Consider the following 12106-nt stretch of genomic DNA (forward strand, 5'->3'; position numbering starts at 1 on the left):
CGCCTTGCCCCTTCCTTCCCCGTCTTCAGGTCATGCCTGAAGACCTTCCAATTCGACCGTACCTACAGTCACCCCACCCTCCCCGCCAGCTCAGGTCATGCTCCGTCAAAGTCAAGCGCTCCGGGACGCTACCCTGCATGAGTGAGGGGCGCTACACAAATGCAAGTTGTTGCTGTGTATTATTATTAAGCACACCACATTTCTAGTTACACAAACTTTCAGCATGTCCTGTGTGGCTGGCTAACTCTAAGACATAAGAATGTTTTTTCTCCAACAATTAAGTTCAGTTTACAGGCTCTGCGTGGATTAAAGCCACATTAAGTATGGAGTTCTTCAATGCTTGCTTCCTGGGATTTCTCCATATTCCAGTAATTTTCCAACCAAACTTATTTTCGTCTTTTTGTGTATAAAAGTTGTCCTCCCTCCACCAACTTCTGATAAATTTAACGTATAAACCAATAAATAATGATTCATGCGTGTTTGCAGAATAAATCAAGCTGATCACAATAATATATTCATCTCCTTAAAGTTATGCTTTTAAACTAGACAGAGTGGGATTAAAAAAAAACATGACTGTTACACAGATGAACAAATACAGTAGTGTTTGATCAAAACAGATAAGTGCTGTTCAGGGAAATGAAATGCAAACATTAACCAAAAGGTCAAGTCTGAATGAGGAACAGTATTGAAAAAAATGACTCCCAACATCTTTGTACCAATGCAAACTGCAAACAAACTTAGGGAAATTGAAGCGTATCCAAGTGAAAGCATTCACAAACTTCGTATTCAACACACCAAGAACGTTCCAAAAGTTAATGCTCTCAGTAGTCGACCATTCTCGCACGAGATTTACTGAAACAGCTGTGAATGGGAGGCTCTTATAATATTCTTCATCACTCACAATCCTCCCCACCCAAACCCTCAGAGCAGTTAGCCCGTTTTGCCCAAAATATACAGTCAATTCACCTTACAGCATATTCTGTGCAGCGCTTTGAGACGTCTGAAAGACGTGATAAGGCACTATATCAATTGCAAGGATTATTATTGCCATTATGTCAGACGGCTACTCAAGGTCTTGAGTTTTGATCTGTTCAGTGTTCTTCTCCCAAAAGTTCACACCTTTAAGGAGTCCTGTAGCTCTGTGGCTAAAGCACTCGCCTTGCAAGCAGAGTCCTGGGTTCGATTCCCTTGGGCAAGTTTCCTTACTCCACATGCCTAATAATAATTATTAGTAGTAATATTAATAATTATTAGTATTATACTGCATCTGCCATCTTCTCACCCATATACCCCAGTTATCCCAGAAATTGTGTACATTGATTTGCACCATCAGATGCCCTTCAAAGTCAAATGATTCAATATTTTGTTGTGTGGCACAATATTAACAGGCGTACGAGATACGAGATTCCCAGCGTTGAGTAGGTACTGCTATCAAGAAAGATGGATAAATTTGAAGCTTTGCTTTCTGAGGATTAGACAAATAGTGTCAACGTATTTAAGTGGAAGCTGGTTGCATAGATGAGATGAAAGGGAAGAGAGGGGCATGGGAGGGGAATAGGAGGGTCATATAGAGTTCTAAACACAGGAAAGTTGGGCCGAATGGCCTGTTTCCTTACTGTAACATTCTTTGTAATTCTACACATTGTTCCTCATTTCTATTGGTAATTTCGTCGAGCTACTTTCCATTTCCGAATACGGAAATGAAAACCGAGGCTGTTTCTGCAATAATACCATATGGAGCAGGTTAAGATATGTTACAGTATTTATTGTGAATTGGAATTCTAGTAAATGACAATTGGATAACAGTAACTTCACAGATTGCAACATTGCATTTAAATACCTAAGTTTCAACCATTAATACGGCTACAAATGTAAAAGTCTTTGATATATTCGAAGCTATACCCATAACAGCATCGATCACGCAGCCAGGGAAAGCACAATACATCTTGTAGGTCGGAAAGAATCTCAGAATGTAGCTTCTACCTCCAAACATTGAAGGAAGTGAAAAGCACTGAACACAACCCAAAGAATGAAAGATGAAAAGAATTAACACAAAGAAGTGAAAAGTGCACAATCCTGCTTGTTTCGAAGCTCTCACTTTCCAATGCTTTCTCAGTTATAAATCGACTGCTCTCGTCTCCTCATATTTCCAGTTATATCTTGAGCTAAAGTGCGGCAAAGTCACTACGTATTACAAACAATAAAAGTGGTCGGCTCCTGGAAGTCATGTTGGAATGTGGGTGTGCTTCATCTCCTTCTGTTCCAATTACTAGAAGGTGTTCAAGTTAGTAAACTTACCTATTCAGAATCTACATTACTTGTTATTTCTATTCCAGGAATTGTGAGAACATCAATAACAATTAAGCCGTGCAGTTGGAGAAATGATCTCCTTAGATAACCAAAGCAAGCCCAACTCTGCCATTAATGTGGATAGATTATTAGAAAGAATAGCTAGTAGGTTAGTGAAAGCAAGGAACCAATGAACATAAGTTGGGTAGATGGTGTACACAGCATGACTCCAGAGCATTTTGAACACCCATCATATTAAATAGCCACATTTCCATTTTAATGAAACACAAAACATTCTAACAACCTTTTTTTCCCATTGTATTTTTTTAAAATAACCGCATAACAGGGCGTTTTCTCAACTAAAAGTAGCCCGTCACCTTCTTGTCAGGTTAGTTTGGATCTGATGAATTAACCCAAGGTAGCGAGGTGTTGACAGAACACATGTAATACACACTTTTCAATAAATAGCCCGCTAATAATAACTTTAACGAATTAGCAACATTATGCCATTGGACGAAAATAATACTTTTGCTCAACGCCAATGAAAGACTCTTTTAAATAAATTAAGCAACAGATGGCAAAGTCACACAAATACCAAAGTGCAATAATAATTAGAATACATGTTAACTTGTAATGGTCTGCGTGTTGGTCAAGAATGGAAATTAGGTGGTTGCTCTAATTTGTTTCTCTGTAAAGATGAAACTACCAGGTTATAAAGGGAGCATCGCTTTGTTGAACTTGCCTTAAAATGTACTACATTCAAGCTCCTAAGAAGTTATCTTGCACATTCCACTACTGTGCACAGCAGATCTCATTTGTGCTTCAATTTCCGTCAACCAGCTGTAATGATACCCGAATGGTGTTTTGTCAACGATTCCTGCCTGTTCGTGAGAAAGATATGTAAAAGTCAATCGTCTTGCAGTTAAACGCAATTCTCTGCTGAAATACCGTTCGCTCCCAGCACTTTCTTGCGCTTCGGCAAGAGTAGGACTTGAAATCCGAAATACTGTTCGTAAAAAGAAAAAAAGTATTGAAAAAAATAAAAAGATAAGTTGCAAAATATATTTATTCAAAGAGGAAATGTTTGGTACCATCCCTCAAGCAATTCTTGTCATTTTTAATGACATCATTGATATGCTTGATTTAGAGTGTTTCTAACTGCAGATGCTTGTTGGTGGGTGAGGATTAAATGGAAACCAGAACTTAGAATGTCCTACAAAAAAAATAAAAATTCCCAAACGAAATATCTCGCATCTTTCTAGAGAAACATTCCGGGTTACAGCAAAACAAAATCTGAGAGCGGGCGGATTGCTGGATACTGGGACACACACCTTAGTTTGGAACTCGCTCCACGCTGCCAGAAACGCAGGAAAGCAAAGACCTTTGGAACTCTTCACTCGAAGCTTCTGGGATCAGAAATTCCAACAGCAGGTCACATATGCAGTAGACCAGATGTCTGCAACACAACAAAATAAAGGTTTATGTTTATGTCATTAGTTTATACATAAGAGCTCTGGGAAGCAACCCCGGGTGAAGGGTGATATAAATGCAAATTGTTGTTGTGCGACACTTGATATCTGAAATGACAGCAAATTTTCTCTCAAAACATGATGGTGCCCAACTTTGACGTAACCCCAAAAATTGTATGTACAAATGTTTTCAGAGACAAGGACAATCCAAGGATAAAACTTCGAATGATAAAGATTTTGTTGGGATATCAATACCTATGAGGAAAGTTTCGCCTTCTGTAAGAACTGCATCTCCAAAGTATTCTTTACTGTGTCAGTAAAGAAACCTCTCGCTACATAAACCCTTCAGAATAGGCATGAAGAATGAATTAATAATAATAATCCTTGCATTTGATGTAGCGCTTTTCACATCTTCTTGACGTCCCAAAGCCCTCCACAGAATAGACAGTGAAGTAAATTGACGGTATATTTTTGTAACAAATATAAAGATGTCGTACGCATAGTTTACTGCGTCGTTGTATTTTTAAAAAAGGCTTCATTTACAAATTTACGCTGCTCGAAAATTGAAATCTCTGGCTGAAATAAAAGTAGAAAATCATCTGAACATCCTTCAGAAGCAGAGCCCTGTTATGGTCTGTTCAGAAGAAGTTCAGAATGAAATGGTACTGTGCGCTGGTGTAACTGTGCAGACTGGAATACCTCAAGTGTCCCTTTTCTCTCTATACACAGTCAGTTTCTAAATAAAACCATCTAAACCCTGGTGTAAAAACTCCGTTCAGCAACGTGTGACCCTAATGGAAAATCCCTCTGGTGGTCAACATCGACAAAGGCACCTCACACCGAACAGAATCTTTACCTACGCATTTCCAATTGGAGCCATGCAAGCACTGCACGTCATGTGGGTCAGAATATTTCAAACTGAAGGCGAACACCCCCCCCAAAAGAGGTTACGGTAGTGCGACTGGCAGTTAAATCGTACCCAGAAATGCATTCAGTTCCCTACCCCCTGGGTGCATGCACTGAGCTTCAATACAATTGAGTAAATCCCATTAAATCTGTGGGTGATTAACCTGATGTCAATCTAACACTCCACAGTCCTGTGTGATTTCCAATAAATGTCAGTTTGCGGCATAAAGTTAAACAGAATCCAAACACAAATCTCCATCAAATTGCAACTGGCCACCCAAGACCTCCTTCCATCGCTCAACGAATTAACCTTTTTATAGAGCAATTTATCTTTACAGATCGCCTCAGACTGTCCTGCACAAATCCACCCGTCTTTATAGTTCGTGCTCAGCACCTCTGGGAATCCATAAGGATTGCCATTTACCAAAGGTGGTCAAAGATTATCCAAGTTCAGTTATTATAACTGTCCACATTGTCTTTTTTTTCCCTGAAGATGTAGAATACCTCGCTTTCTTTTATTAGCACACAACGTACAAACGACTACCAGGTATGTGTTCAACCCAAGAAAAGCAACAACAACTACTATTGGATTTATATAGCGCCCTTCACACCAGATAGCGTTACCCAGTCACAGGGAGCCACCGAGACACTTACACCGAAGTGACAAATAATGAGAGAGTGCAGATGCACTAGGCAGGAGATTCAAACTACATACCCGCTGACAGATCGATTTAATTCCCAGAGCTAAGAGATTGAAACCCAGTGCACCATTCGGAATCAAAGGATCTTTAGGTTTAATGGATTTTCAATGGGAGCGATTATGTGTATTTTTGAACAAATTTGTTTAAAATTCCTTATGTAAGAAAGCTGGAAGTCCTTGACTCCAATGCACTGTCCAATGCGATCTATTCTCTACTCAAGGTGGAGTGAGTTTGAGTTTCCCATTCAGTTTTCTTAATTAAGAAATCCCATTAAATTAGCAGCGTAAAGTTGACCCTTTTTTTAAAAACAAGGTCCAAAAATCCCAAACACAGAGAAGAAAGATGAAGAAATCCAGGGAGTACAAATACAGACTCCTGGAATGTGTCTGTCTCAAAAGAGTACTCGTTCAAGAACATGGATTTTAAAAAAATCCTTCTGGATATTGTGTACAAATGATACTGCGATCCTCAAAGGGACAAAGTAAATGGATTTGGATCACGTGGCAGAGATATGGGTTCAGATTTAGACGTGTATGTTGACAGTTTTGTGAACGTTGAATTTCAAGTATTTGCGATTACAAAATCCAATAATATAGTGGAAATAGCCAAAACAGTGAAAACTTAAGAGGATCATGCCAAATATTTCCTGTAACTGACATCTGATCCACAGGTTTAATTGGTATTAAGAGTTTCAGTCCAGATGCATCTGATACAATTCAAAATTTTAAAATCACTAACTTATGGAGATATTTCAATTAATGTCTTCAATGAAAAAAAAGTACATTAGTACAGTAAGACACATGAGACTCATCAGTCGGGACCACAACATTTCATCTGACTTACGTGAAGTAAGAGTTGCACGTTTGTACGTAAATTGATATAAAATCAGACTTAATTAATAATCTACATACAGACTTCAATGTAAGTGCGAAAAATCCTCAAAGGGACAAAGCAAATGGATTTGGATCACGTGGCAGAGATATGGGTTCAGATTTAAACGTGTGTGTGTACGACATGTTGACAGTTTTTTGAACGCTGAAAAACCAGGTCAAACCATTTCCTCGTATTTCAATTCGCCCGTAAATTATGAGATGAGTCTGGAGATGATTTGCTTAATAAAACACCATCATTACAAAGAAATGTAAGTGGTTTGGGTAGAAAACTGAATGGGACTCAGGTCCATCAACAACTTAAGACGATGATACGATTTATAAAGCAGACTCATGCGAGTTTTACTGGCAAAATCAGTTACAGCCGCAGGGTCAATGTTAAACAATAAATCGCCACGCTTTCTCTTTTGGATGCAGGTTGACCCCCCTGTGGATTTTCAGAATTTCTGCTTTTGTTTCAGGTTTCCACCATCTGCAGTTTTCGTTTTATTTCTACAAGTAAAATGTAACTGGATATTGGCTACTGACAGAATTGCATGTATCTGATGCCAGGTAGCTCGGGAAGGGCACTTTGGGTAAACTACCTTCTTGTGCAAATGGAGTGGTAAAATGTATGTGTGTGCGTGTATGTGAGTCTGATCATAGCCAAACTGTCCGGAGAAGAGATGGCAGCAGCATGAAAACATCAGCAGTAAAATCTCCTGCGACTGTAATGGAAAGATTACAAGGAAGGAATGAGTAAAAAGTATAGCACGAGAGAAAAGCATCTGTTGCATAGACATAAATAATGCTCTGACTGAGGACCTTAACTCACCTGGTAAAAGATTTCATTAACAGAAGGACATTGTGGGGCTTTCATGCTATTGATGGTGTGTAAAATTCTCATATTCAATATACACTGGATACTATTATTTTACAGTAAATCCTGAGAAGCGGTTTGAGACGTCTGCGCGATGTGATAAGGCGCTATATCAAATGCAAGGATTATTAATATTAATTGTGAACCTTTGGCCTCTTTTTCTGTTACATAATGATGACTGAGGCGGAATCAAGACGGAATTTAATTTAGTTATGCTCATTCTCACTTAAAAACATATGCCTAACACCATAATCATCAGCTCGCAAGAATTAAAACGTTTTATATTTATTTCCCCCACTTGGACCTTAAATCTTGTGTGCAGGCAAAGTAAAAGTGATAGAGAACATTATTCATAGCTGGCACAATTCTGCATTTCTGCTTTAACTTGTACTTGGGTGGCAAGTGCTGGAGTAAAACAGCCAACTGCTCTCTGTAGAGCAACCTTATCCCTTGTTGGTTCCTCACGCTGGCAGGTGTTGTATTAACTATCCCTCCAGGACAGACCTGCTCAAAGAATTATTCAACTCGTGGAAAAGCAAATTTCCTGTCTGGCCACCTTGCCCTCTCTCTCTCTCTCTCGGAGAGTTTGCAGTGCTCTGAAATGTCCTGAACCGCTTCAACAGTCATGTAGGTCAGAGGATTTTATCAGAATGCAATTTCTTGAAAACCACAGTGCTAATTACCTCAAAGATCCGAATAAAACACGGCCAGCTAAATAACAACAATCATCCTTACATTAGAAATAGCACCTTTCACGTCGGGGTAGCTTGAGGTCAAACAGTGGGTTCAGCCTTTCAGTGATTTGTGGGATTCAGACTTTTTATGAAAGTCCAAACCTTTTGAATTAAAAGTATGCAAACTGCGAAATTAGCCAACTGTGGAGTGGACGAAACTCACAGCCCATTAGCGGATGCAAACGCCTGGATTCAAACCCACACTCAAGTGTGGTGATTACTCGACTGGGTGACCTGCGATGGTTGGGAAGCTTGGGTACGTGTGTTGACATTGGATGACGATTGGGAAACAGCGGCTGGTTATTGCTCCTGATCTAAGGGCTCTGTGACGCTAACCCACCTGAAGGGCACTACATAAATGCAAGTTGTTGTCATTGTCTCTAGCTAGAAACCCCTAGCACTTTCTCTAGCTGGGAAGCGCATGTGTGGATGTGGGATGAGTCAGAGTTAGGCTCTCGTGTGATGGCCAACCATTCTCAATCAAATAACTCTCCACACGCCAAAGCTCACACACGCGAAAACCGGTGCCACTTAGCCCATTGGCGGAATACGCTGTGGAAACGTACCCAGGAGACTCAAAAAGGGAGTCGCACGCTTTCTGAAAGGGGAAGAGAAGAGAAGGAAGACTGCCGACAAATATTAGATACGGTAATATGTGCCACATTTTGCAGACTAAAATACGCAGTCAAATCACTTTACAGTACATAATCTGAAGTGCTTTGAGACGGCTCAAGATGCTATATCAAATGCAAGGATTATTGTTGTTATTACAATAAACGTGGCTAGGGAATCGGCAACGTGCAAGGAAGTCATTACACCATATGTTGTGCAGAAACTCGCAGGGTTAAATTAACACACCTGAGCCAGATGAGGTTCACCCTGGAATGTTTAAACAGGGACATAAAGTCTAGAAGGAGTACATTATGTTCAAAGCACTGTGATTGAAAACAGTCAAAAAATATATTGTTACAATACTTCCCAACGGTTATAATTCCTTGTTTTAACACTGCCTGGAACCTGCACACAGCTTCGGTGGTATAACGTTGGTTATAAACTTACCTACTTGTGTTAAAAGACTGGCATAATTATGGTGAATTCTGTGGATTTACCCAATTGTGAGCTCGTCTGGATCCCCCTCTCCCACGCCAGGAAATTGCATTTACTGGTGACACCAAGCTTAGGAGAAGCTGTGAAATCATGGGATCTTACCAAGAGTTCAACAGGGTACACACCAAAGCTGATCACTGGCAAAAGAAGCACAGCACTGTACACACAAATGTAATGCATTCAACTAAAGTCCACAAAATATACAGTCGATTCACTTTACAGTATATTCTGTGAAGCGTTTTGAGACGTCTCGAAGACGTGATAAGGCACTGTATCACATAAACCCCGACTGCAGCTCGGGTCTGAAATGCTGTACTCTGTCCAGCGCCTTGGGACATCCTCCTGACGTGAAAGGCGCTATACACATGTAATCTGGTTGTTGTATTGAACTGCAAGGTTTATAGTTATTAAAGGAAACTATGAAAAGTGCCCATTAGCAGAAGCAAGAAATTAGAAAGATCTAGACAACATCGTGGATCCTTTGGTCCATCCAGGAGCTTTAAAGAAGTGAAGCGATCTGTTTCATTTTAATGCATCTGGTGTTATTTTCTAGATAAGATTTATTAACACTAAGCATGTTTAAGAGTGAAGAAACAGTCTTGCGAACTTCAAGGGGAAAAGCCAGAATTTCCTTGTAAATCTGCCAGATTTGTATCAAACTTTCTGACGCTTTATACCTGTCACATACATGATGAAGCAGTTACTGCGGATACTTACCAGTGAAGGCATGCACCTAAACTTTTTATTATTATTTTAAGTGACAGTTTTACTTACGAGAGCAGTGCCATATCTTGCTTTCTCTCTGAAAGTGCTGTTATTTTTTTTCTTGCTAAACTCATTCACGTACAAGCATTTTCTTCAAGACTTTCGTTCCTTCCTGCGAGACTGAAATACCTTCTCTCGTCAGTGCTCGAAGCTCTGCATGTTAATTGTGGTAAAATTGCAGCTAACAGAAGGAACGTCGATCAAAAATTTTTACGTCCACCTTGCTAAACTTTGCAATTTTCATAACGTACCATTATACTGATACACAAAAAGGCAAAGTTAGGAGGAATAGCCATACCAATGCTGAATTATTACGGAGAAAATTCAACTCGAAGCTTGTGTATTTGTGCAGTTTCTTACGTTTAAATGGAGAGTTAAACACCTGATGCTCTGTTGGGGAGAAACTCTACCTGCGTCTAGATTTGCTCGATTGAGGCAATGTTTTACGGAGTTCAGAATTTGGCAAACTGTTAAACTCAGCCTCAATTATAAAGTTGGTGCTCTGTAAAAATTCTGAAAAGACCTTTACGGGAAACCACCTTCCAAATTACGGTCATATTTAAGAATTTGCCAAATTCTGGACGCTCCATAAATACTATATAATATTACTAATACTTCAACTCCATAAATGTTACATAAATAGAGCAAATGTCAACCCTGGGGAGTTATTCCCCATGTATTGGACCAACCTGTTTATCAAAGGATTCTGTAGCGAGTCTAAGATGTGACGCCAACTCTTGCGATATCCCTCTTCACCAAGGACCTCAGGCACCAGAGCTGTCGAAGAGCAACAGAACAGACGCATAATCAGAAGACGTGCAAAACAATCTCAACTAAATTCTTTTTTGCTACAAAAGATCTCCCCAGGAAATTTGGGTGGATGTTAACGTTTTCGTGAGGGAGCAAAGTGAAAACGGTTCTTCCAACTCATCAGTTCCCATGTTCTGCGCTCACATATGTAATTACAGGGAACTCTATAAATGAAACAACTTAAACTATCCATGCATTTGTCTTCAGTTCCATGTTATGCAGTTTAGAGTTTAAATCCACCAGATTTAATCGAAAAACGCATTCCATGTCAAAAAATTCAAATTATGGTGATCAATACTGTGGTCATTAACCTCAAGGCTACTGTGTGGAACCTTCATCACCGGGTCACTACAAATGCACTCACTGCTTTGGGAAGGTGTCACCAAGATGCCACAAACAGCCTTGAAGTTAATGGCCAACTAATATGGAGGAGAAACTGCTGCTCCCTTTGAGTAGTGCTAAGGAATTGTAACATCCACCCGAGCTGCAGACGGAACGTTGTTTTAACGTCTCATTCAAAGGACGGCACCTCAGATAATGGAGGACTCCTCCATTACTGCACTCAAGGGTCAGCCTAGATTATATATGTTCCAAGTGCTAATGTGGAGCTCAGAGACGAAAGTGCTACCAACATGACACACTGACAAATAGCTTAAAAGCATTTTGTCTAGGTCACATTCAGAGTCGCAATCTGTCAAATATAAGTGTTTCAGACTCTTCTGGTGATCATAAATGAACCGCCAACAAGTTTTAGACATGTGTTAACTGGCGATCGAATCTATTAGTCATTAAACAAAACCTTTCAATATAAAAGGATAAACACTAAAATTAACTAAACTCATGGTGTCTAAATGGTCTGTCCAACTAAACGAGGCAGAGCAATGTTTGCCACAGCCGAAGTGTGAAGTGTTTACACAAGAGTTTAAAACTCGAGATATGATCTTAACAATAACAGTGCAGCTTGACAGTTGTTTTGCAGATGGCAGGCAAAGTACTAGAACCACCAACAGAATATAGGATCAATTAACTTACTAAAGACCAGAGTACAATCACGCATAAGTTTTTTTTCCCTTAATCAGCAATAGGCTCCAGAAGGTCATGACAATTGACAGCAATTACTATGAAGCGCCTTGAAATTGTTTTGACGTATAAGACCCTATGAAAAGCAGGTTCTTTCTTTCTTTACGTTCTCAGAAATACCGCTCCACAGGTTAGTTACAACAGTCTCTAATATGAGTGAGAGAATGCTTGGAACTAGTGAGATAGTTAGCTTCAAGTAGAACTTCGAAAGGCAGAAATTACTGTCAAAGAACCAAAACAACTTAAAAATCAGAAATATTGTTTATCTGAAAAAATTGGAGGAATGAAAAAGTTATCATTGAAAGTCATTGCAATGCTTTAATAATTTCAAGGATTTACTCCTGAAATTCTCTCAACGATCAAGGGTATTTCAAATAGGACTGCAGGAACCTGCACACTTATATTCACGGAAATAAATGATTTGGGGTGAGATACATTGCCTTAAAATGTACTCAATAATATATTTTTTAAAGTTTTGATGTAGTATCTTTAAGTC

At 39.4% G+C, this 12106-nt stretch overlaps 1 protein-coding gene across 1 annotated transcript in view; it reads right to left on the reverse strand.

Moving 5' to 3' along the window:
* Positions 1-1744: 1744 nt before the first annotated feature.
* LOC103180350 (sorting nexin-19) overlaps positions 1745-12106 on the reverse strand; it is a gene marked incomplete at its 5' end in the record, with an annotated part of 71403 nt that continues 61041 nt past the window's right edge. The window contains 3 exons of the mRNA XM_042343827.1: positions 1745-3170; positions 3621-3745; positions 10410-10497. Of these exons, the coding sequence (XP_042199761.1) occupies positions 3622-3745; positions 10410-10497 (212 nt within the window). The remainder of the gene's footprint in view (positions 3171-3620; positions 3746-10409; positions 10498-12106) is intronic.

This window comes from Callorhinchus milii, unplaced genomic scaffold, assembly GCF_018977255.1.
Source record: "Callorhinchus milii isolate IMCB2004 unplaced genomic scaffold, IMCB_Cmil_1.0 Scaffold25, whole genome shotgun sequence".
In the NCBI taxonomy this organism is placed as follows: Eukaryota; Metazoa; Chordata; class Chondrichthyes; order Chimaeriformes; family Callorhinchidae; genus Callorhinchus; species Callorhinchus milii.